This window comes from Anolis carolinensis, chromosome 1 (assembly GCF_035594765.1).
Source record: "Anolis carolinensis isolate JA03-04 chromosome 1, rAnoCar3.1.pri, whole genome shotgun sequence".
Taxonomy (NCBI): Eukaryota; Metazoa; Chordata; class Lepidosauria; order Squamata; family Dactyloidae; genus Anolis; species Anolis carolinensis.
In genome coordinates this window covers 354,976,691-355,004,034 of record NC_085841.1, presented here as the reverse complement: position 1 = coordinate 355,004,034, position 27,344 = coordinate 354,976,691, and the positions used below count along the sequence as shown (strand labels likewise).

The 27,344-nt window shown below is 41.3% G+C and overlaps 1 protein-coding gene across 5 annotated transcripts; it reads left to right on the top strand.

Moving 5' to 3' along the window:
* On the top strand, positions 1-27,157 carry ppp1r36 (protein phosphatase 1 regulatory subunit 36). 5 transcript variants are annotated; one of them, XM_003214280.3, is made up of 11 exons: positions 3-377; positions 4,205-4,269; positions 5,269-5,367; positions 8,329-8,447; positions 11,760-11,826; positions 12,436-12,534; positions 14,335-14,475; positions 21,226-21,268; positions 22,722-22,918; positions 25,205-25,399; positions 26,858-27,157. In XM_003214280.3, the coding sequence occupies exons 1-11, from the start codon at positions 330-332 to the stop codon at positions 27,096-27,098; spliced, it is 1,314 nt and encodes a 437-aa protein (XP_003214328.1). In that variant the 5' UTR covers positions 3-329; the 3' UTR covers positions 27,099-27,157. The 5 variants fall into 5 exon arrangements, with proteins under 5 accessions (XP_008106769.1, XP_003214328.1, XP_016854004.1 ...); XM_008108562.2 differs by lacking the exon at positions 14,335-14,475 and having other exon boundaries at positions 1-377; XM_016998515.2 differs by lacking the exon at positions 8,329-8,447 and having other exon boundaries at positions 4-377.
* Positions 27,158-27,344: the final 187 nt, after the last annotated feature.

Here is a 27,344-nt window from a genome sequence, read left to right as displayed (position 1 = left end):
TTCCCCCTCAGCCGCTTAAGCGGCTGAGGGGGAAAAGGAAGGGGCCTGAGGCTGTGAGGAATTGTGGGAGTTGAAGTCCAAAACACCGACAGGGAGGGCCCAGCTTTGCCCAGGCCTGTTGTATAACCAATGCTTCCCAAACTATGGCCTGTCGGTGTTTCTGATCTCTGCCTGATACCTTAACTTTCCAATTTGTGCCAACTGCCACCTTCGAGTAAAAGAAATGGCAGGATGGAGCTTGCCGTCGCCATGAAAGGAGTGGGATGGGCCTTCTGCTCGGCTCAAGCGGAGCTGCGTTGCTAGGAGACGCCGAGTAAACAAGGCCCATCATGTCCAACTTGCAGTTTTTGGAGCTGCCCAAGGGAGCTGTGGTCTCTGTGAGTTTCCATTCAAGTTAATTTAATGTGCTGAGCAACATGGGTGGTTTATATAGTCGTTTTCCTCCTCCTCTTGTTGTTCCTCCTCCCCTTCCTCCTTTTCCTCCCCTTCCTCCATCTTCCTCTTCTGTATCCTGTCATGGCAGTAATTTAATTTAATCCGATTTGATCCAACGTATTATTTAATCAAGTTTTAAGTGCCTAAATATATTTTCTCTAACTGTTACAGGAGTATTAGGCCCCTTTCTTCCACAGAGCTGTATAAAATCCACACTGAACTGGATTATATGGCGGCGTGGACTCAGATAATCCACTTCAAAATACAGTAGAGTCTCACTTATCCAACATTCACTTATCCAACATTCTGGATTATCCAACGCAGTCTGCCTTTTAGTAGTCAGTGTTTTTGTAGTCAATCTTTTCAATACGTTGTGATGTTTTGGTGCTAAATTCATAAATACAGTACAGTAGAGTCTCACTTATCCAACGTTCAGGATTATCTAAGGCATTTTTGTAGTCAATGTTTTCAATACATCGTGATATTTTGGTGCTAAATTCATAAATACAGTAATTTCTACATAGCATTACTGCGTATTGAACTACTTTTTCTGTCAAATTTGTTGTATAACATGATGTTTTGGTGCTTAATTTGTAAAATCATAACCTAATTTGATGTTTAATAGGGTTTCCCTTAATCCCTCCTTATTATCCAACAAATTCGCTTATCCAACGTTCTGCCGGCCCGTTTATGTTGGATAAGTGAGACTCTACTGTAGATATTATAGATTATCTGACTTGATATTCTGGGATATATGGCTGTGTGGAAGGGCTCCGGGTTATATGGCAGTGTGGACTCAGATAATCAGTTCAAAGCAGATATTGTGGGATTTCCTGCCTTGATATTCTGGGTTAAATGGCTGTGTGGAATGGCCCTTGGGATAGAAATTTGTGTCTATTGTGTCTTCGGGCCCTTTCATATAACAGCCATATATCCCAGAATATCAAGGCAGGAAACTCCACAATACCTGCTTTGAACTGGGTTATCGATGTCCACACTGCCATATATCCCAGTTCAAACCAGATAATGTGGGATTTTATTCAGCTGTGTGGAAGGGCCTCTATATACTTGTCTTTTGTTGTTGATATGGTCAGAGGAGTAAGCAATAAACCAATCTATCTGTCGCTTCTCGATGGGTCCTTCCACACAGCCCTATATCCCAGAACATCAAGGCAGAAAATCCCACAATATTTGCTTTGAACTGGGTTATCTGAGTCCACACTGCCATATATCTCAGTTCAAAGCAGAAAATGTGGGATTTTTTCAGTTGTGTGGAATGGGCCTACCTCTTCCTCCATCTCTTAGGGGCACTTTTATTGTGCTTTTCCTGGACGGCCCATGCAGTCTCTTCCAACTCTATTGGAGAACCGCTTAGGGTCCTTCTACACAGTCGTATAACCCAGAATATCAAGGCAGATAGTCCACAATATCTGCTTTGAACTGGATTATCTGACTATCTATCCACACTGCCATATAATCCAGTTCAGTTTGGACTTTATACAGCTGTGTGGAGGGGGCCTTTGAGTCCCCTTTGTGGAGATAAGGTAAAGGTAAAGGTTTTCCCCTGACATTAAGTCTAGTCGTGTCCGGCTATGGGGGTTGGTGCTCATTTCCATTTCTAAGCCAAAGAGCTGGTGTTGTCCGTAGACGCCTCCTAGGTCATGTGGCCAGCATGACTGCATGGAGTGCTGTTACTTTCCCATCAGAGCGGTACCTATTGATGTACTCACATTTACATGTTTTCAAACTGCTAGGTTGGCAGAGGCTGGGGCTAACAGTGGGAGCTCACCCCGCTCCCTGGATTCAAACCACCAACCTTTTGATCAGCGAATTCAGCAGCTCAGTGATTTAATCCGCTGCACCATAGGGGGCTTCTTTGGGGAGATAAAGCGGGGTGTAAACAAATATAATAATAATAATAATAATATTTCTAAGATTCTTCTTCCCCTTCCTTTTCTTCCTCCTTCCTCCTGCTCTTCCTCTTTTATTTATTGTATCCTGCTTTGATCTTAGGGACCGAAACCCGAAGGAGCTCACCACCTTAAAAACCTATGCAATTTAAAAACTTACAAAAATATAAATATTGGAATAGAATCAGATGTTACCGTTATTAAAACAATTCAATAAAATCACATAAAAGCAAGTAAGTATAAACTGTTAAAACAATTCGAACACCATACAGCAGTTCCCTGTCCTGTTCTTAAAAATATATATATTTTCTGCATTAAAAGCCTCTCGGGATAAAAAGGTTTTTGCCAAAAAGCCACTATTTTGGACCTCGTGTTGGGGGAAAGGGGGGATAAAAATCAGTAAATTAATTAAATAATACATTCCACACATTATTATATTTTTTAATGTTTGTGCTTTAACTTATACATTGTTTAATTGCTTTTGAAAATTTAATATTTATATTTTTGTGTTGGTAAAGGCTTTCATGGCCGGAATCACTAGGTTGTGAGTTTTCCGGGCTGTATGGCCATGTTCCAGAAGCATTCTCTCCTGATGTTTTGCCTAACGTCAGGAAAGAATGCTTCTGGAACATGGCCATACAGCCCGGAGAACTCACAGCAACCCATTTGTATTTTTATTCAGGCTTTTGTATTCTTTTTCATTTATATTGTTTCAAATATGTTGTAAGCGTCCTCTGGTCCCATTATTTGGAGACAGGATATAAATAAATAAAATTTATAATGGTAACAGGAACTATAGACTTTGCTGCTACTCTTTCTTGGGGAAAACAATTCTAAATATCATTGGGTAAGGTCCTAGGCTGAATTGGAGTTTCCAAAGGGGATCCCACTTGTTTCAATGGGATTTTCTTTTGCAGAGTTGTTGCAGGTAAATGTCTCCCATCTGGCAGACAAAAAAGTTACGAACCTTGTGTCTCATCTGTATGAAGTTTCTGCTCAAGGCTGAATGTTTGGTTCAACTTGAATTTGAACTTGATGCAGAAACAGCTTGGACCTGATACTCTTCAGACTATTAGTTATCATATTATCATTATTCCCAACTTTTCTCAGGAACCGAGTCCCAAAGTAGATCACAACCTTAAAAACACTACACAATTAAAACACAAACAAATATAGCTGTTATTAAAACAACCCAGTTCAAATCACATAAAATGACTAACTATAAAACTGTTAAGAATAATTCAAGCATCTACAATCAGGATGGGAAAACTCCCAGCATTCTGCAAAGTGCTGGCTAGTAATGATGGGAGTTGCAGTCCTTCAACAACATAAGGGGAACCACACAAAGGAGTTTTCTATCTTTAGTTAAGAACAAACCATACTTCCCTGTGCTGCATGAACTCAGCAACGGGTAACCAAAAGGCTTCTGATGAGAAGTGTTTTAGATTTCAGATTATTTCCCCCAGTTACATATGTGTACATTATGAGATGTCTTGGAGATGGAACCCAGGTCTAAACACAACATTCATCTTTGTTTCAAATACACCATAGCCTGAGAATAATTTTTAAACACCATATTCAAAATAATTTGTGCATAAAAGAAAGAACGTTGTGTACATTGGACCACCAGAAAGCAAAGATCAATTTCAACATTTGGAGGGTTTCATATTTCCAGGTAAGGGAAAATTTACCTATAGTTTGTTCCAGCTGTATTTAGTTAAATATGTAAAATAAAATAAATAACTTTGAAGTAATTATATGATCTTTGAAGGCTTCTGAACTCAAGAGCTACTAACTGCTGGTTGATCATGAAAAGTGTAAATTTCATTTAGTAATACCTGTGTTCTAAAATGTTGCAGATAACAAAAGTTACTGCTGGTATATGGTACTGGAAAGATGATACACGAACTCTGGAATTTTCATGGTAAGGATCCACACTGTGTCTGTTAGGTGCATTGATATTTGTTGGTATGCGCCTTGAGGTTGACTCAAGGCAGATAATCCACAATATGTGCTTTGAACTGGTTATCCGAGTCCACACTGCCATATAATCCAGTTCAATGTGGATTTTATACAGCTGGAAGTGCTCATTTTGAACTCAGAGCAAGCAACTTTGGAAGCAGGGCTTTGCCAGGGAGTTGCTTGGCAGATAGTGGTGGTGCTCCATTCATTTTGCCTTTTGTACAATGAGGGTCCTGATCTATCCCCTTACTGTTGGTCTCATTCATGACGGGAGTGGGTGGCAGCCCCAAGGAGAAGAGAAAAATTGTTCCCATCTCAATTCGGGCAGGGAAAATATGTGGCCGTCAATACAGTATCAGTGCCATGTATTACAAATAGGTTGTGGTGTTAAGGGATGAATGTGGGACAACTCTCAGGCAGAATATTATAATTATGCTGTTGGATGTAGACACCCCCTAAGAGGTGACATGATAGCTATCTTTCAGTGTCTGAAGGGATATATATCATGCAGAAGATGGAGCAAGTTTGTTTTCTGTTGTTCCGGAGACTAGAACATGAACCAACAGATCTGAAATACAAGAAAAGAGATTCCACCTAAGCATTAGGAAGAACTTGTTTACTGTAAGAGCAATTTGACAGTGAAATAGAGTGCCTTAGAGGCCTGAGGATTCTTCTTCTTTGGAGGTCTTTAAACATTTCTTAGGAATGTAGATCCCTTCTACATTACCATATAATCCAGGTTATCAAATCATATAATCCACATTATATGCTTTGAACTGGATTATATGAATCTACACTGCCATATAAGCCAGTTCAAAGCAAATAATCTGGATTTTATATGGCAGTGTAGAAGGGGGGCATAGTTATGCATTCCCACATGGCAGGGCATTGAACTCCTTGGCCCTTGTGGCCCTTTCCAACTCTTTAGGAACCAACAACTCTTATTTCTTTCATATTTCAGTGCCTATCCTAAGGATGATGCTAAGGAACAAAAGGATAAAAGTAAAAAAGGCAGCAAGGTTATCCATTTTCAGGACGTTGCCACAAAACCAATGGAAAGGTAATACTGCGTAGTTTTAAATCAAGTCTCACAGCATCACAGGTACAACCCATCGCTTTGTAGATTCAGTGCATAAACATTCGTTAGGATACAAAATAATTTTTAAAAGTTACCTTTTTTGTACTACTACACAAAGGATCCCTCCAGCCAAAAGCCTTGGATCTTAGTAAAGTGATATCTTTCCCCTGACATCAAGTCTAGTCGTGTCCAATTGTTTGGTGCTCATCTCCATTTCTAAGCCAAAGAGCTGGCGTTGTCCTTAAGACACCTCCAAGGTCATGTGGCCAGCATGACTGCATGGAGTGCCATTACCTTCCTGACGGAGCAGTACCTATTGATCTATTCACATTTGCATGTTTTCGAACTGCTAGGTTGGTAGAAGCTGGGGCTAACAGCGGGAGCTCACCCTCCTCCCCGGATTTGAACCGCCGACCTTTTGGTCAGCAAGTTCAGCAGCTCAGCGGTTTAATCCGCTGTGCCATTGGGGGCTCTTGGATCTTAGTAGTTGTCCTAAAATAAAATTTCTAAGCTTTCATTCAAATCTTAGTCAAGTCCCCAGAGAAAGTACAGTTTAGAAAGGCCCAGGTTCTCATTTAAAGTTTCATCTCCTTTAAAATGGATCAGAACAAGATGATAAAACAGATCTTTCCTGGCTTGAGACCTTGAAGGCGTATTCTGAATCAGATTAGACTGGGTGGGCAAATAGTCTGACCTAATGTATGCAGCTCTCTGCAGCCTTGAAAGTAATTGAATTCTATTTATGACACATGTTATTATTTTTTTAAATGTTGATTACTGGGTACAAAATGTGATTTGCAATTGAAGATGTTATTCGACCTTCTTGCTTGTGACTGGGCATGCCATTAGGTATTAGAGAACAGGTTGACCCAGGTCTATCATTGCATGGCAATATACTGTATTACCTTGTATGTTATTATGCTTTTAACATCAAAGCGATGCCCTTCAGATTTTCCGCTCTGAGCACCAATATTTCCAGGGCTATTTCAGCTTCTGGTCTTTTTTCTGCTTATGGGGAAATGGCTAGTTGCATCAATTTCCCTGTCTTGTAATAAGGAAACAGTGGAAACCTACCTGAAGTTTCTGCATATTGTCTTGCTCTGAGGAAAAGGTTTCAGTGGAGAGTTTGGCATCAATAAGCACACAAAGTGGGTTAATGAGTAAAAAGGTTAATTAAGAAGCAGGTTAATTTAAAATAATAGTCATCTTTATGTCTACCCTACATTTCCCCCAAGATTGGAACTCAAGGCTGCTTAAATATTTAAATGATTAAAGCATACTTTAAAGCAGGCATGGGCAAACTTCGGCTCTTCAGGTGCTTTGGACTTCAACTCCCACCATTCCTAGCAGCCGATAGGAGATAGTTTCAGTCAATAATGTTGTTCTGGTGAGAGAATCTGGAGAGTAAAAGAACGGTATTTCCAAGATCAAGCATGGCTAAGCATTCATCATATATAGAAAGACTTTCTGTTTTGCTAAATTTGTTAAAACAAACTTATATTGTTATCTGTACTCCCCTCTTGTATTAATCTGTAGAAAGAGCTACCATGAGTCGCTATATTGGGAGAAAGGCGGGATAAAAACAAAGCGAGCAAGCAAATAAACAAATAAATTATTACAGAGATCTTCTGTGATCTGGGTTGTGGATGGTATGCAAGATTTCCACATGGAAGGATGGAAAGACGTTTGGACAAATAGATACGAATTTTTCTTGAACCAACTTCTGCAGACAGTTCCCCTCTTTCAACACAGATGATCGGAAATACCCACTTTTTTGCATTCTTTTTGCAACCTTTTGGTAAAAAGCATGACCTACTAAGTCATAACCTTTTGAGAAAAGCCATTCATAACCTTTTGGATACATAACCTTTTTGAAAGGCATGACTTCCAGAGAAGAGCTGAAAACTCGTTTGAGTGAATCTTCTCTTTAGTGATAAATATCCACTAATATTCATACAAGACAAATGTGGTTTCAGCTATTAGACTGAACCTATTGTCTCTGAATCTTTAGGAACAGAGATATACCAATGCATAAACATACAGCAGATTTTCTGAAGTGTAATTGTAGTTGCCCCAAAAAATCTACTCTCCTGTAAAACATGTTGGTTTAAATCATGCTCTCAAGAGACAAAGATAAGGTAGTCTTCATTAAAATAACATAATTGGTTTACTTACAAACTTCTTGTATTCAGCATACAAGTACATTGTGTGACGGAATGAAAAATCAAAAATCCACGCACTACCTTGCCAGAAGAAGAAGATATGTGTCACACAGATGAACAATAAAGAACAAGTAATTTATTTTTCTTAAATCCAGAACAACATATGTACAATGTGATCAGTTGCACCAACTCACATAATGCCCTTTCATGAGAGATCTATAGTCTTTTCTTTGTCCATGTAGATAAATTCCTTCAGCAGCTCATAAAGCAAGAGCACACTTCAAATTCTGTCTCTCTCTCTCTTTTTAATTCTCTCTTCATGGCGCAACCAATCAGTTTCATCCATCTTATTTTGTAGTTGGCACACACACATTGACTGATTTCTTACATATCGTAACACATTGCTTATCAATCCAGTTACAAATAGATTTGAAGTAGTTTCTCTGAGCAGAAAACATAGGGCATCTTTTTTAGAATCAACAGCCCAAAGTCTAAAGCATCTCTCAGAGTCTAGTGGAGTCTGTACAGTCTGAAAGTCTCATGGTGTCCCATGGCATCTGACCTCTAAAAATGGAGTCTCAGGTCTGAATAGTCCCAGATCTAGGTCACATGGTCTGCAGTCCCTCTCACAACACAGAGTTAAAGTACAACTGCATACCAGTACACATACTGCATACAGTAAGCAATCTGAATCATCTACATAACAAATAACTAGTATAAGAGGCTTGTAGAAGGTTGCTATTTCCAACATAAACTCTTTTTCTTTCAATCGCATTTGCAGGCCAGGTCCTATTTTTTTCCGAGATATATATCCTTCACAAAGCCCTTCCCAAGACGAAAAGGTACCCCGGTCACTAAAGCGAGGACAAAACGAACTGATTGCTTTAGAAGATGTTAAATGTAAGTTAATGTTTGTACTAAATTTGCACAGGATTTTATACTACTTAGAACTTACTGCTTTTATAGTAATAGTAAACATAATAAACACAATAATAATAGCAGCACATTAATGTTTCAACTATATGCCATTGAATACAAAATAAATGCAATGTAATAGCTTCTCAGTATGAAAGTACTACATGAAATAAATTTCTTATAGATTTATTTATTTATTTCAATTATTTATACCCCGCCCTTCTCACCCGAGGGGACTCAATATTGAATATTGAAAATATTCAATATAATGAAAACACATTGAAAATAACAACAACAACAACAACAAAATTTATTGCACGCCTCTCCCTGTGACTTGAGACAGGGTACAACATCATTTAAAAAAGAGATAAAACACTCTTAAGACATATAAAAAATACATGGAGTTAAAATTCACTGATGAAATGCAGATTAAAATTCACAATTTAAAATTGACTGGATATATACACTGGATATATACACAAATATAAATGAAAACACCTTGAATATAAACAACAATACCATTATTATATTAGATAAGATTAGATCATCCCCAGAGTATTTAATGGCAGTATGAGTGATAAATCCTGCCTAAATTTTCATTGCTGTCAGAGCAAAAAGAGAAACCTAACACGTTACCATACAATCATTATTGGGCAGGAGATAACATTACTGGAATGTAGATAAGTCAGAATAGAGCAGGCATGGGCAAACTTTGGCCCTCTGGGTGTTTTGGACTTTAATTCCCACAATTCCTAACAGCCTGTTGTTTGCCTATGCCAAGAATAGATCCTAAGAATTTGATTTTTGGTTCAGAAAACAATGAGCAAAGCTGATGGGCCAAACCCAGCTCTTCATGTCATTTTATGTGGCCTGCAAGACTTTCAATGCCAGGACAACATGGTTACATTTATAGTCTTACAATTATAAACAAGCCTTTGGAGACAACCATAACAGTAAATAAAGAGCAAGACTAAAAAAGCAGGGGAACTCCAGGCAAGAATTAATCAGGGCCAGCTAACACCTCCCAATGAAGGATTCCCCAGGCAGCTAACAGCCAGGCCTTGAAACTGCAGGCCATTAAAATACTAATCAAGGTGGAAAATTGCAACGTTCACACCTACCTCAAGCAGATAATAGCTTTCCCCCCCATCCTGGACATTCCCCAGATACATAAATACCACGTAGTTTCCAAAAGACCCCTCAACCTCTGAGGATGCCTGTGAAACGTCAGGAGAGAATGCTTCTGGAACATGGCCATACAGCTCGGAAAATTCACAATAACCCAACCATAAAGCTGATGTGGCCCTTGGTGAAAATGAATTTAATAGCCTTGCTCTACAGTGTTGTAAAATTTACTGATTGTGCCAATACATCTCAAAGCTACTACTCTAATAGCATTTATAAGAGGTTTCCAGAAAATATTTTTTGTAAAATGAATGCCCAGGTACTTAAATTTCTAGCGTTGTTCATTCTGATGATAATAGAATCATAGAGTTGGAAGAGACCTTATGGGCCATTCAGTCCAACCCCCTGCCAAGAAGCAGGAAAATCACATGCAAAGCACCCCCGACAGATGGCCATCTAGCCTCTGCTTAAAAGCCTGCAAAGAAGGAGCCTCCACCACACTCCGGGGCAGAGAATTCCATTGCCGAACAGCTCTCACAGTGAGGAAGTTCTTCCTAGTGTTCAGGTGGAATCTCATTTCCTGTAGTTTGAAGCCATTGTTCCGCGTCTCCAGGGCAGCAGAAAACAAGCTTGCTCCCTCCTCCCTATGATGTTGTTTTACTCCTTTATTCATGGAGATAGGGTCCATTAATTAACCAGAAATTCCATCTTTTATTATGAGTCATACTGGAATAGAGTTGCTTGTTTAGAACTGTATGCAACAAAAGCAATACATAAATATTTGGTAAGATCAGCAATCCCTTGATGGTATAAAAATAAAGAATAAAATCTCCAAAAGTAAGCCTGTTCAGGGTGAATGATAAGGTTCATAGATAATCTTCCACTTTAATTAACAAATCTTTGCTATATAACTTATGAGTCAATAGCCAAAAGACTAATAGACTGATAATTATTACGGTCTTACTTATCATCCTTTTTGCGAATAGGAACAATTATGTTCCCAACCCAATGGAATTGTACCTCCATTGTTGTTTTGAGTCAACACTTTGGCTGATATTGGGGCTCGCCACTCGGGAAAGTATTTGAATATTTCCGGAGGTATTGTATTTTCCCCCGTGGCCTTGCTCCAAGAAAGAGTTGCAATCAACATTTTCATCTCTGACACAGACTTTGAAGGCCAACAGGGCAAACAACAGAAAGGTGTTTTCCTGAAAATATTGCTCCATATGGCTGCTATCAATGGCGTGATGAAATCTGCATAACAGTTACTGGGCTGACCGTGTGCATACCAGTAGAAATAATATCCCCAAACAGCTTCTCCTTCTTTTCCATCACAGCTAGGGCTGTCAAAGGCTTTCATCACAGCTAGGGCTAATTGTGTCCATTGTGTTGTAATGTATCTCTTTGTTCTCTTCTTGTATGGTAACTTCATAAAAGCTAAAGTGCCAAGAGAACATCATTATTTCTAAGTAATGCTTTATAAGGGCATACCCGGGATTGTCTCAGGGTGTTGCAGTTTCGGATTCATAGGAGGCAGCAAATGTAGTTTACATGGCCAAAAAGGTATTCAGGAGCCATAAAAGGACAGCATTGAAACAATCTTTCTGCCTCTTCCAGTCAGAGTAGACAGATCAAAGCAGGGTTTCAATTCTAGCCAATAACTCTTTACAAGAAAACTCTGTGCAGAACAGATAAAAACAGCAAGCTGATGTTCCAGAGAAAGGTGTTGTTTGAGAAGCGATATTTGAATTAAGCAAAAATCCTAAGATGATGTGCCAGGAGGCAAATGAGCCAACTTGTAGAGTCCTGTGAAGTAGTTGCCTTCTTTACAACACTTTATGATAGTATTATTGCACAGACTTACTGTCTTGATTTGCAGGGAAGGGCAATAGGTGTGATTTTTCCTGATTGACTTTTGAGGAGCTATGAGTTTGACATGAATGAATGAATGAATGAATGAATGAATGAATGAATGAATGAATGAATGAATGAATGAATAAAATGGATGTTGCTTGCTGCCCGGAGGTGTGCCATCTTGAATGATTGGGAGGAAGATAAACAGCTTTATGTTAATAGCCCCTTAATTTGGTGGCAGATACTTTGCAGGCCTGAACAGGAAGAAAATAATTACTTTTTGAATACTTATGTTTCCCATATTTTGGACATTTTCAGATGCTGCTATATTTCTGGCACAGGAGGAGGAATTTTTTCATGCCCCAACTTTCTCCACTGTTATAAGGTATATAGTCTGATAGTTTGGTTTTACAATCAGATGCCTCAGTGACTTTTTATTATATAGTACCAAGCAAAATAAACACTGTTCAAGTTGGTGCATGGGTGATTAAAGCATGCCTTTTCCTATTGTCATTGCCAACTGAATCCAGTGAGTAGACTTTCTTATATACACTCCCAGGAAGAAATCCCATCTTCCCTAACACCAGGGAGGTATTCCAATGAGGTCCACGAGGTTGCTTCATGTTACACCTTTATTTTAGGTATAAAATGGTTTCCAATGGAGCAGTCAATGAGTTAAAGCAATCTTAAATCATACAGGCTTCAGCTACTGCTGGATTTGAGTGTTCTGATGGAACCAATGAAGGAATTTAAGGAAGTGCAGCTGTACTTTAGGCACAACCACAGGACTGGTTAGATCCTGATCAAATTAGCCAAATTAGCCTACACATAATTAAACGGCTGAAATGACTGTACATTCTGCCTCAGTTCCTAAAGCCAGGCATCATTACACAATGGGTGGGATTCAACAACAATGCTCTGGAGCCCAAATGAAAAGATGCGTTTCGGTGTTAATGTGTGTGTGGCATTGCATGATTTATAGACTTTTCCCTAGGTGTAAGCAGTTGGATGATTTCCTCATGGCTCTGTTATACTACATGTCCTTCTATCTGGAAAAACTAGCCCTGGAAATGAAACCCAGATCATTCATGGGGTAAGTACATTTGCATGAATGTTTAGCTTAAGGGGACTTCTATGACCAAGATCCTAATAAAATATGATTAAACACCCAACATATAGGTTCATCTCCACCCTGAGGCTTTGTGTCCTCAATATCTCAGGCAAAAATATGCCAAGCAATAAAATGTGCTCTGAGCCTGAGCCTTTGGAGAGCTGCCATCAGTCAGAATAGACAGTATGGGGGTTGCATGTCCCAATGCAGTATAAGCTACCTTGGACCTCACTTTGAATTCAATAAATAAATAAATGGGCATGTCATGTGATTTGGGTATAGTTAAGGAAATCCCAGGTATTTTTCAAGGCTAGTGTTGTTCCCGGTCTTGTGACTGCTGATCCTATTTTGGATAAATGTGTGGTGCAATGCATATTTATTAAACTTTAGTTTAATACTATTTCATAATCCTGTCTATCTTGGTTATATGTATTTCTTATTATATTGTACTAGGTTTCCATTTTCTGCTCAGATAATTCATTTTACAACTACTGTATACTGGGCCCTCTGGATTTGCAGGAGTTTGGTTCTAGGACCCTGTTGCAAATGGACAACAATACAGAACATGGTTGTACCCCATATTATTAAATGGCAACGATGTGTGCACATCTGCATTAATGCATCTGCATGAATGTCACCACCATTTTAGGTATGGTCTGTGACAATCTGTGGTTGGTTGTAACTACAAATCAGGAGCCCATTAATTGGGAGGGCCCATGGTATATTGCATAGTTTTATATTTAGTCTGTCTCTGTGTGTTTTACACCTTTGGCATGGCTGGCTATTTTTTGTTGATCTTTTACTTGTAAAACACTATGTACGCTGATGGCACTATTTAAATAAATGATGACAATGATAGTAATAACGATCTTTGAAGTCCCACACAGTCTTCTGGAACTCCACCCCATTCATTTTGCATCTTTCTCTTCCATCTGACCTCATTCTTTCCTCAGATGTTTTCTGGGTTTTTTTCTTCTTCAAGGAGATTTGGACCAAAGTGTTTGAGTGTTTTCAGGTTGATTTTGCCCATTCCATGCTGCTTCATGGCAGTTCATTCTCAGTTCTATATCTGCTGGTTCATGGGCAACTTTTCCAGTAAAGATTGTCATGATCGGAGACAAAAATGGGAGCGCAAGTTTTGTCAAAAATGTGGACACCAAACCTTTCCAGCATTTCCTGTTGTTCATGGAAGTTCTATGTGCCAAGTTTGGTTCAATTCCATCGTTGATGGAGTTCAGAATGCTCTTTGAGCATAGGTAAACTATAAATCCCAGCAACTGCAACTCCCAAATGAAAAAAAAAAATCACCCCCCCCCCCCCATTAGAAAGGTTGAGAACCACTGATCTAAACTAAGAAGCATATACAGTGCATGAGAAATTAATGGGAACCATGTTTTCTCAAAGATATCACCTTTCTGTTCTTTTGACTGTATTATTAATTCATACTTATGATATAAAAAGGTTTGGTTTTTGCCCCTACCAGAAAGACTACTGTGGCAAATAACATTTATGCTGAATGTAAAGTTCCCATCTATCACCTGATAGTTTTCCAGAGTGGTGTGCTCTGCTCCCTCCTGTGCCTAGTTTGTGACCATAATCTCTTCCTTTCTATTGTTTTCACCTAATGTATTAATGAGGGCCTGGGTACAACAGGCTCACTTGTGCACGTCTATTTTGGCAATCTGGGCTGTGCTATTCATCCCTGTCCAATAATTTCATGATATATGTTTAAATTGCTCCGACTTCTTTGATCTTTTATTTGTTTATTTATTGGTTGACCAGAAAGCCAAGTGCCAAGGAAAAAAAAGAAATGAGGCAGAACCAAATCCATCTAGCCGTGACCAAAAAGCACCTCGCCGAGAGGTACTGCGTCCTAATCCTTGGCCTAGGGATGGCCGATCAGCATCATATGGCTTGTGGCAAGTAAGGAAATTATTGTGCCTAGAAAATGTTTTCTCTGGGATAACTCCAGATAGGTAACTCTTGGTACTATCATCTATAACAGGAATGGGCAAACTTTGGCTGTCCCTCCAGGTGTTTTGGGCTTCAACTCCCACAATTCCTAACAGCCAACCAGCTCCTAGGAATTGTGGGAGTTGAAGTCCAAAATACCTGGAGGGAGGGTCAAGGTTTGTCCAGACTTGATGTATAAGCATGATCCAGCTATTTGATCCCTTTTCTCCTTGATGCCAGAGGAAAAACAAAGATGACAAAAGGTGTACAATTTGAATATAACCTTGTCTGGACCTGAGTTTGGGAGCTTTAGGTTCTGGGGTAGAATCTGGCCTTTGTAGGAGGTTCCAATTCAGCACTGTGGGGTTTCCTAGATGGCCATGATGTCTTAGCCACCCATTGCTTGCACATTTCCCAACTTTTCCACATTCTCCTCCAGCCTAAAAGGTTGAAATGCCTCTCTTAATGTTTAGGTTGCTCGCAATAACAGATGTAACTTAAAGTTCTTTTTGTCCTTTCCTTTATGCATTTCACCTCACTCACCATTCCCTGTGCACCTCAAGTTTTCTGAACACTTCAGTGAAGTTCTATGAACTTTGTCCCACATTTTGACTGGGACATTTTCTCCCTCCCTCTTCTCCTCCTGCAGTCAACGAGACAGGGCAGTGTTTGTATGACAAAAGTCTCAGCTGGAAACACCTTCTGAGGTAATGCCAGTCAGAAGTTAGAGTCATGGCTTCTGCTTTGGGTAACCAATGTTCATGGGTAAAAGAAGAAGCCATGCACCAGTTTCTGGGTGGAAAAACCAAGCAGAAGCAATTAGGAGTGCTAACCCGCAGCTATCTCATGAATGATAAGCTAGGATATGTCTCAGTTCTGGTTTATTGTTTTGCATGAGCTCTGGGGTTGCCAGGTAAGGGATGTCTCATATTTGTGGAGTGGAAAGCTCCTTTTATATACATTGTAGATTGGATTGGATGCCAATAAGTCTTTTTTATTGGGTGTGTGCCCTTCTTAAAGAGAAAAAAGTGTGCTTAATGTAATTTATGAATATGAGCAATATGTTAACTGAAGATAATACTTTCATCTGGTATTGTGTTAGAAGACACACTTGTTAATACAAGGATCATGCTGAATGTAATGCCTGCCAGATCGCAACTCCGTTATTAACAACATATGACATATGCAAATAGATACATGTGCAAAGTAACTATAGAAGTTGTACATAAAGTCATGCTGAAAGAGCTAGCGATTCATAAAGGGGCCACCTCCCTAAGAACCTCCTATTTGATTCTATGGCCAACTTCCAGTGGAAGTTGACCATAGATTTGTGTTAGAGGATCTAACCATTTTTATTCATGTTTTTTTCACCTTAATAATAATAATAATAATAATAATAATAATAATAATAATAATAATAATAATAACAACTTTATCTATACCCCGCCACCATCTCCCCAATGGGGACTCGGGGCGGCTTACATGGGGCCACGCCCAAAACAATACAATGTAAACAGCATATAAAAGAACAGCACAACACAATACAATAAACAATACAGTAAATAATATCCATTACAAAATAAAACAAGGAGACAATAAAAACAAGGGCAGACCACATGAACATTAAGTTAAAACTCGGGGTGAGAAAGACATAAAAATAATGAGAGTTTATGAGAGTTCTGTGCCCTAACTACAGTGAATGTGGATGGCTGTCTGTACATATATACTTTTTACCTGCTGACCCAGTTTATTTTCCCTTGGATTTCTGTGTCAGGTCCTAAATCCCTTTGTTCCATCATTCTAATAACACCTAGAGAGCAGCGCTTTTCCCACGCCTGTTTTGATTTTTTTTAAATGAAGAAAATTACCTTCGGCCAGTTCACAGAGTCACCCTCCATACTCAGAAAGTAATTGGTGAAGGTGTAATGTTACTCATAGAGTGTTGTTTCCAGTGTCTGCGACTGATATGAAATTGTTGGGCTGAAGTCACTCTGGAGACCTGGAGGAGCTTCTGGTAACAAGAGCAGAAAGTCCTGTAGCACTGATCGGATGGTGCAGCCTGAAACATGGAAAACATTGGAAGACACTCTGCTTCATCCCTTAAAATTGTGGTATACAGGAGCAGACACTTTTCCTCCATGGTTTCAATCACCCAACATGTGCAGAGGGAAAGTTCTCAATCTCCAGCAGTGTTATTGCAAACCTGGGTGGAGTCCTATTGCCAGTGGGTCTTGAGCAGCTGCAATCTCAGCAGCGTCGTGTCAGCCACCCTCGTTGCGTGTAATTGCAAGAGTGCTTTTCCTTTTTCTTGCTGACTAAGCAGGGAAGCTTCAAGACTAGTTAATTCTACACTCATCACAGGCCGGAACCCAGCCCCAAGGTGTTGTGTGAACAAGAGCCAGCATGAAGCGGATTGTTTAGGCCAGAAGGCCTGCACAAAGATTGCACACATACATGCTCGTATGCATGCATAGTTCAGAAGAAAGTACATGTTGCTATTGGCCACCTATTGCATTTTGTGCCCTGGCTTAATAGATAACGGTATACATCAAGTAGAAAGTCAGAGATACAACTGTACCTTCACTATAGATCCCCATCAATGTAGAGACATTTGATATCTCTACACCAATGCATATGATCTTGAACTCTTAGCAAAACGCAGCAACTATTATACTGTCTTTTTTCAGTTCTAAGATATACTTTCCCCCCTATATAAACATCTCTAAAATTGGGCAAATCTTGAATCACAGGTGTATCTCATGTATTTTTGTTGTTGGTACTGAAATTAGGGTGTGTCTTACAATCAGTGGAGTCTTACAATTGAGAAAATATCGTATAATAAGCATCAGTGATAATGATGAGTCCACTGACTGGAACGTAATAATGGATAGGGAGGCTGTATTTTAGAGAAACAGATCAAGGGGAAGGAAAAAGGTAAAGGAATAGCAGTTGTTTCGTGCCTTCAAGTCATTTTCGATTTATGGCAACCCTAAGGTGACCCTACCATGTTTTTTTGGAGGCTGAGAGTGTGTGACTTAGCCAAGATCAGTCATGGCTGAGTGGTGATTTGAACCCTCTTCTTTGGAGCCATAGTACTGCTCAAACCGCTATACTATATTGCCTCTTCTTAGGCAGACTACGTGACAAAGGAAGATGAATCTACATGTTCTCTGTCTAAATTTCTATGAACCCCTTTTCTTTGTGTGTCTTGAAACATTTTCTCGCTCTTTCATGTTTTCTCACGCATTTTTCCTATCATATGGTTTTTTTGGCAAGATTTGTTCAGAAGGGTTTGCCTTTGCTTCCTTCCAATGCCGAGAGAGTGTTGCTTGCCCAAGGTCACCCAATAGGTTTCCACAGACAAGCGGCAATTCAAACCTGGTCTCCAGAGTCGTAGACCAATGCCCAGACCAAAACAGCATGCTGGTTCTGCTTTAAGACATGCTCTCTAGCAAAGTTCTTATTCCCAGAATGTATTTCCCCTCCTTTTCACTCAAGTCCAAATTTAAGTGCAGAATTCTCACCTGGGATTGTGGGTGTCTAATCAGTAGCATAATCAAAATGATGTGATCTCATGTAAAGGGTGACTTACAGATAAATCCCTGTTTTTCCTGTATATTTTCCTCCTTTTAGATTGTTTTGTGTTTGAACAAAATCAGGAAGAAACCAGGTATTTCTGGTTTTGGGAGAGGCTGCATGAAACCTAACAATGCCAGTCTCCTCTGGGGCATTTTTATGTAGAGAGGAAAGCTTTGGATTATATTCTTACTTATGAACACGCAACATTTAGCCAAATTAATTTTAAGAGCAAGCTCTCATTGGCCAGAACACACCCAGTGTGAGATTGGAGGAGCAGTTCAGATGGGGTGAGATGGGAGAGATAGAGATTTGCTCACCAGGGAAAAAAATCACCCTGCTTTGCTTCTGTACTATTATTAATTCTGATCTACAAGCGAGGCTTTTCATTATTAACATGTCTGCAACAGGCTTGGATAGATTTTTTAGCTTCTTAGCAAACATTTTAGCCAGTAGTGTGGATTATGAGAGTTGCAGTTTTATAATGTCTGGAAGGCCGCAGTTACTCACTCGTTCTACAGAATCATAAGAAATTGAAAAGGTTAAAAGATTACAAACAGCCCTGGAAGAGATTCTCTCTCTGTTACACATTTTATGCTGTTTTAAAGCTGTCCATTCCTAGCTTTTGTAGATTCAAGGCTTGCATTAAATTGGTCAGCAACTTGATTTTGAATAATGAGGGGCCTAATTGGATAGTTAGTTCTTGCCAGCCAGCCGAGTTGTAAACACAAGTAACCTACTTATAGCACAAACCTCTGTCTTTCTGCTCAGAAGTAAGTACCACTAGGTTTAATGGGGCTCATCCCATTAGTGTGTGACTAATAAGTTTTCAGCCAGTAATTGTACTGTTGGTTAGGTGATGTTCCATTTATCACATCTTTATTAGCTCTTATAAACCACCCTGGAAACTTTGAATACAAGGGCAATGAAATGCAGTAAAACAAACTGCCTAAATATTGTAAAGGTACAGGATCTTTGACACTAAGCAGAGTCAATCCTAGTTAGAATTAGAACGGGAGACCACCATAGAAAACCAGAAACTGTGGGCTATATTTCTGAGAAAGAACTCTGAAAACCACCTCTGAGTATTCCTTGAAATTCATATGGTTGCCATAACTTGGCAGGCGACTTGAAGGCATGTTACACACACAGAAAATAAGAATGAATAGTCAGGAGAAAGGTAGAAAGGAGGTAGAATGCATTGGCGGAATGGATTGCCTTGTGTACTCAGGGGTCCTTTTTGATAGTACAAAGTATAGTTCAGTACAATTTTTTAATTGGGGTGTTGTGTGGTTTCCGGGCTGTATAGTCATGTTCTAGCAGGATTTTCTCCTAACGTTTCACCTGCCTCTGTGGCTGTCATCTTCAGAGGATCTCAGTCATAGATGCAGGTGAAATCCTACTAGAACATGGCGATACAGCCCGGAAACCAGTGATTCCAGCTAAGAAAGCCTTTGACAAAACCATTTTTAAAATTTTCAAAACCATGCTTTAGATAGAATAATATATGTGGATTTAATCAGTTGATTCACTAGCATTTCTTTATAGCTCAATCCTATGTATCTTTATTGGAATGCAAATTCCACTGAGGTTAGGAATCTGTGATCTTCCAGATATTTTGGGACTCTAGCTTCCATCATTCCTGACTGGAGCTGATTGTATGTAGTGTCCAGCATTTTTTAGGAAGCCACACCCATCCTTTCTCTTCTGAGATTTTCTGCGTTGGCTTGTCTCTTTGTAAGCCTTTGGCTTTGTTTACAAGAGGAAATTTTGAAAGCAAGCCTTGTGTTTTATAAAGCCATGATCTTGGTTTGCTTTGGCCATTGGAAGGAATGTTTGCCTGCAGCATTTGGTACAAGTTATACAACCTACCGGGTGACTTCACTTGCCCTCTTTTCCAGGATTCCTTTTGAATACATTTTGTTTAAAGCCTCTTAAAAATCTTTGCGATACAGAGACAGAAACCATATACCATTCTCATCTTCCTGGAAAAGAGTTTTGGCTGAACTCAACTTGCTTTGTTGTCACTATTCCAAAACAAATCTCAGTCTGTATGAAGTGCTTTGAAAAGGCAGTTCTGTGCATGTTAAGAGGGAATTACTTCTACATAGATAAGTAGGTATAGGATTGCCTATACTTGCCCATGTAGACATATGCATACCCGCAGTGCTCATGTAAAACCTAAAACACCTGTTGAAGTTTATATGAACGAGGCTGACTCCAGTTTTTCCATCTGCCAGGCTTGTCCTTTTTTCTTCCTACCCTTGGAGAACATATGATAGACATGCTGCCAACAGACTGAATGCCAATTCTGTGGTCTTGTCTTGCAATACTTCTGAGCCCGGCATATTTCTAACAGTGTTTTTAAAGTAACACATGAGTTTCACATGTTTATTTAGTCAAATGCACAGTCATTTCCTTATCTTAAAATGACCCAGCAGTTCTAGCCAACGAGAATGGTGGTGCATATGGAGGTTAACTATAACCTATTTCTAGCCAGCTGTCTCTGGATGGGTCAGTTTTAACTCATCCTATCGGATTGGTCTTAGCCAGCAGAATCAATGATGATGGACTCAATCAATATTGAAACCAAAGTGTAGATGCATCAGGTTTGGTTTCTTGGTTATCAGAATGGGAGAGGTTGAGAGAACTGGCAGAAACATACCGTGTTTCCCCGAAAATAAGACAGTGTCTTATATTAATTTTTGTTCCCAAAGATGCTCTAAGTCTTATTTTCAGGGGTTGTCTTATTTTTCCATGAAAAATTCACATTTATTGTTGAACAAAAAATGAACATTTATTATATACTGTACAGTAGTTGTCATCACAAACCAGCATAACCAGCCAAACTGTGAATCCTATCAAGAATTTCTTATTACTACCATTATTTCCATGTACAACAGTCTATGGTACATACATTTACTGAGCCTGCATGCTCTGGTGTTCTGTTCAGCGGGCATGCTTCCAAACAAAAACTTTGCTAGGTCTTACTTTTGGGGGAGGCCCTATATTTAGCAATTCAACAAAACTTCTACTAGGTCTTATTTTCTGGGGATGTCTTATTTTAGGGGAAACAGGGTAGTCTGGTGCTTTGAACATCCATTCCTGTTTTCAATTGCATTCTTCTTCTGTTCATTATTTTAGGAGAAAAATATCGGCTGCACAGAAAGACAGGGAGTTCTTTGAGGTAAGACAAGTAACAGAGGGGCTACAGCAAGTATGGACAAACTTTGGCCCTCCGGGTGTTTTGGACTTCAACTCATACAATTTTTGAAGTAAATTTTTGAAATTTACTCATGCCTGGGCTTCAGTCTCAGAAACAGCTCCTATGTCTCAACTTTCTTGATATGATGCCATTCAGTATTGATAGTACTGGCCTAGATGGGCAACGCCAGTGGTAGGGACCTTAGAAGCTGGGGCTGGACCTTCTTCTTGTAGGTCCTCTGTTCACCCCTTCTGCGGTTTCCCAGGCAGTTTTACCTCCTTTTCCCCATGATGCCCTCATTTGATGAGTTTCTCAAATTTTGGATCCCTTCTGTTCCATTTTTAAGCTGGCTTCAGTGGGCTATCATCTGGACCATCCATGAGTAATTTCCATTTCTTCATTCCCCTTGGAACGTGCTCTCTTTGTAAACTGTTAGTTTCTCAGTATTTTGCACTCCACTACACTGTGGTTCTCTTTTTGAGAAAAGCCATATTATTAATGACAAAGAGGGTGGTTAACCATAAGTGGTTAATGTACTGCATGGGAAAAAAGTTGATGAACTTATGCCACCTTAAAGACTTAAATTATTAGTTTTTTAAGGTGACATAATACACTGCTAAAGATCCACTCTGTTGTAATTGAGTGGTGGTTGGAGTGCTGGGCTAGAAAGACCTGGGCTCAAATTCCCATTCAACTATGGATGCCCATTAGGTGACCTTAGGTAAGTTACATTAATTTAGTTGTTAACTGGTATGATCACAAAGCACATGTATGAACTCATACGTATTCTGAATGCTGGTGACTATGTGGGACTTTGGCAGTAGTGTGTCTTAGTCGCATTGGCTGGTGATCTTCCTTCCAAGTCAGTGGTTCTCAACCTGTGGGTCCCCAGATGTTTTGGCCTTCAACTCCCAGAAATCTTAACAGCTGGTAAACTGGCTGGGATTTCTGGGAGTTGTAGGTCAAAACACCCGGGGACCAACAGGTTGAGAACCACTGATTTAAGTGATAACTCCAATCCTGCTTAGCTTCCCAGACTGAGTGCATTCGATGTTGTGTACTGTGGTAGTTTGTATGAGTGATTCTGGAAAAGTTCTTCACATGACCTCCCCTATAGCATGTGAAACCAGCATGGTGTAGTGGTTTAAGCATTGGACAATGATTCTGGGGACCAGCATTCAATTACCCACTTGTCCTTGGAAGCCCATTGGGTGACCTTGGGTGAGTCACACTCTTAGCCTCAGAAAATCCCTTAGCATTATCATAAGTTGGGAACAAGTTAAGGTAAAACAACAATGGCACATGGAAGATGGTTAAATGGTTGTCTCCCTGGCTTTCCTTCCTTTTACAAATGCAGGAAACTCAAATACAGTTGTTGGCTTTGTTTGCAAAATGTTATTTTGGTTATATTTATTGTTTTATTATTATTATTTAGTGCTTGTACAACTTTGCTGCCTACGTGGCTTTTGTGACCTTCAGACAGAAGAACCTCAAGGAAATCCAGCAGGAAGTGGGCAGACTGCTCCGCTCAAATATGTTCAACCCGGCTCTGAGAGACAGGACAAAAGTCAAAGAAATTATAAAAACAGATGTTACCAAGGAAATTACGAAAGTCCCTTTCCCCTATCGCAAGTATGATTCTGTTTTTGCTCTTGTGCACCATACACCCCAATCCAAAACTGTCCATCTGAATAGGTAGGACGTTAGGTAAATGATGCATTGTTGCCAAGTCGACTTTAATTTATAGCGAACCCATGAATGAGACAGCTCCAAGTCACCCTGTTCTCAACAGCTTTGCTTTGGCTTCCTTCCGTCTATCCATCAAGAATGCAGTCTCCCTTTCTCCCCACTGCCTTCTACATTGTTGTTGATTGCCATCAAGTAGACTTAATTTATGGTGACGTTATGAATGAGAGACCTCCAAGCAGGGCCGGCCCCACTCATGCGGCAGCTGACGCCGCCGCCTCGGGCGCAGGCCCGGGGGGGCGCCGTCAGGCTGGGCGGGAGGCGGGGCACCGCCCTGACGGTGCCCCGCCTCCCGCCCAGTGCGCCCTGGCCCGTCTGGCCTGCTAGAAAAGGCCAGACGGGCGAGCGGGAGTAGCGTGGGAGGCGGGGCCAGCTCTGACGCCGCTCCCCCCCCCCGCCCAGCGTGCCTTGGCCCTGCCTCCCACGCAGCGTGGGAGGCGGGGCCAAGGCACGCTGGGCGGGGGGGGGGGGAGCGGCGTCAGAGCTGGCCCCGCCTCCCACGCTACTCCCGCTCGCCCGTCTGGCCTTTTCTAGCAGGCCAGACGGGCGAGCGGGGGTAACGTGGGAGGCGGGGCCAGCTCTGACGCCGCCCCCCCGCCCAGCGTGCCCTGGCCCCGCCTCCCACGTTGCGTGGGAGGCAGGGCCAAGGCACGCTGGGCGGGGGGGGGGGGAGCGGCGTCAGAGCTGGCCCCGCCTCCCACGTTACCCCCGCTCGCCCGTCTGGCCTTGTGTAGCAGGCCAGACTCAGCGGAGGTTCCTCCAGGCCGCAATCGCGGCCTGGAGAAACCTCCGCTAAGTCTGGCCTGCTACACAAGGCCAGACGGGCGAGCGGGGGTAACGTGGGAGGCGGGGCCAGCTCTGACGCCGCCCCCCCGCCCAGCGTGCCCTGGCCCCGCCTCCCACGTTGCGTGGGAGGCAGGGCCAAGGCACGCTGGGCGGGGGGGGGGGGGGAGCGGCGTCAGAGCTGGCCCCGCCTCCCACGTTACCCCCGCTCGCCCGTCTGGCCTTTTGTAGCAGGCCAGACTCAGCGGAGGTTCCTCCAGGCCGCAATCGCGGCCTGGAGAAACCTCCGCTGAGTCTGGCCTGCTACAAAAGGCCAGACGGGCGAGCGGGGGTAGCGTGGGAGGCGGGGCCAACTCTGGCCCCGCCCCCCCGCCCAGCGTGCCCTGGCCCCGCCTCCCACGCTGCGTGGGAGGCGGGGCCAGGGCACGGGGGGCGGGGCCAACTCTGGCCCCCGCCCCCTCACTATTCGCCCTGGCCCCGCCTCCCACGCAGCGTGGGAGGCGGGGCCAGGGCACGCTGGGCGGGGCCAGGGCGCCGGTGGCGGGGGCGCTTTTCAGCACCCCCGCTTTACATCAAAAAATATCTCCGGCCGGCCCTGCCTCCAAGTCACCCTGTTCTCAACAGCCCTGATCAAGTCTTGCAGACTCGAAGAGGCCATGACTTCCCTGATATAGTCTATCCATCTGGAAGGTGTTCTGCCTCTTTTTGTACTGTCTTCTACTCTACCAAACATTATTGCCTTTTCTGTGAGTCATTTACATTAACTAGGGTTAATAAGTAATTCAAATGTTTTCAAACTTCAGGTGGGATTTTTTTTGGATAAGGAAACAATGAACCATCAGCAATAAAAAGTTCTACAACATTATTAACCTAACAGGCAAGACCTTTCACTGTTAGAAAAACAAATCCTATATTCTAGGTTTTACAAAGAAAAACAGTTCCTATATATAAAGCTAATAAAGCTCCCAAACTTGCATCTTCATCTAATTATTAGGAAGTTCTGGAGAAACAATCACAGAGACACCCCTCTGGTCAGTGTGTGGTATTTTTTGTAATGCTCTAGTTTTTAACTTGTTTTAAAATGTTGATTCTTTAATTACATTTTGTTTTTAATTCTGGTAAGCATTTTAAAATCCTAAACTGGGATAATAAATAAAACAATAATGACAACAGTAATAACATTAACAATATAGCCAATCAAAAGTTGTTGGTCCTGCTTTTTTCCTCGTTTCAGATTGACTGAATGTCCAAAACAGATATGGAAGCAACCTTGCCACAAAAATTGTAAACATATATGGCCATGTTGCTCCTAAAAGTCAGTTTTTGTCCTTGCCTTTGCTTGACTTCTCTTCTTTATGACTCCTTAATAAGCCAGTTTTTCTCCCATAGGAAGACAGACCCCAGGCAACCTGCTATAAGGAGTGTTATGGATCAGCGGTCACCTGTGCTTAGTACTTTGCTGCCTATGGCAAAAGATAGTGCCCAGTACCTTTTCCAGGACCATTACCTCCGTCCCGGCAAAAGCCCCCCAAGATATGCCCCTGAAGAGCTACCAGAGTTGACCTCCATCGTGTCAGCATCAAAGTAAGGAGCAAAGATCATTCCATACATGCATATTTGAGCTGGCTTTCTGTTAGTGGTGCAACATGTTCCTATCTTCTCCTAGGTAGTTGGATATTTTTGTTTAATACAGAAGTCAGTTGTATGTGTGGTACATGAAGTGCCATGGCAGATGGGAATTGCTCATTGGAGTCACATATTTCACATATGTTTGTTGCATGTTGAAATTCTCTAATGTACAATACGACTTTGTGGGTGTAGAGTTACACCCCATCTCCTTCATGTAGAATCTTTACCCTACTATTGCTGCAAACCTACATCCAACAAGAAACAGTCCTCAGACTTGTTTTACCTGTTTTTTCTGATGAGCAGATTTGCATTACAGTTGGTCCTCCATATCCATGGATTCTGTATCACAGATTAAATAACAAAATCATAGAGTTGGAAGAGACCACAAGGGCCTTCCAGTCCAACCCCCTGACATGCAGGAAAGGCACAATCAAGGTATCCCCGTGACTTGAAAATACTACCCAGAAATTCCTCAAAGCAAATCTTGTTTTTTTTTCCATTTTATATAATGGACACCATTTTACTACCCTATTGTATATAAATGGACTTGAGTATTTGTGAATTTTGGTATCCACTCGGGGGTTCTGGATCTACTGTATTTATGTTACATATGCTAAGGAACCATAGTGCTTGGTTTATACCACTAGTAGTGAAAAGGAGATACATTTGCCTGAAGCATAACCAGTTTATCTTTATTTATATATTATATTATTATATTAATAGTTCACCTTCTTCTCCAAGCACCTCAAGACAATGCACTTCTTTCCAGAATGTGCATCTAGAATTAATTAGAATTCAAGGAGGGATTATCTTAATCTGGGCCTTTGTAGTCAGAAGCCAAGATCCTGTTATAGCACTAGCAAAGTGGAAAACTCCACCATCGCACCTATCCATGAAATATTAAGGCTGCTTCTTTCTCCAGTTTTGTAGTTGGAGAATGGCTCCTGGCACCAGTCAGTGGCAGAGGGATGGGACTGTGTCTGGGCACCACCTGGTTTGCATGGCACAGGCAGGGAAAGGTACAGCCTTCACTTTCCTGATCTTCTCATCATATACATTGAAGGCTAGGGAAGAGTGAAGGCTGCTTCTTCTGCTGGCTGTGCAATGCAAGGTGGGTGGCATCCATATGCACCTCTGCAGGCATCCAGCCTCTCATCTAGGAGAATGGGGCTGCTCTTGAGCATCTTCTGGCTGTCACTGAACAACCAAAGAAAGGGTTTTGTGCAAGTAGGATAGTTTCTTGCACTAGGGCATGGAGCAATGGTTCAAGTTGGAAGAAAAGAGATCCCTACTACCATAGGGAGGCAGTTATGAACTTTGTATCTTGTAGTCTGATTTCATCATAGTGTTGATGTAGGTTGGACTTGCTCTGCCTCTTCCTGGTTCTAAAAAAATATCTCATTTTCCAAATAGTATCGGCATTATTGGATGTCCACGCAACAGGTTCATCCCTCACACGCTTCTGCCCATTTGCTGCCAAGAGGAGGCTGAGAAAGAGGAGGAGGGGAGTGTCCTCACCAAGACCAGTATAACTTCCCTGTTTACCCGGGAATTGAGTGGCTCCTCAAGGCCCGTTCAAGACAGCGGAAGCCACCCATCTGTGTCTCTTTCGAGGCCGACCACTGAAGGCGACTACACTGAGGACCCCCTGTAACATACTCTAGTGTTAAGGCTAAGTGTTCCCATGTGTTAAATAAATGTTTTTGAAGCTTCTGTAGATCTGCTATTGAATTTTATCAATTCTTGCCCAAGCCAGAGAGAAAAGTGGGCCAACCTGAGTGAAAACAAGACCCCAAAGTTAACTTTTAGAGAGGATTTCTGTTATAAAATGCCTAATCTGTTGTAAGCAGCAACATATTTCTTCAGATGCTGCAAATGAAAGGCAGAAAAATGAATGAGC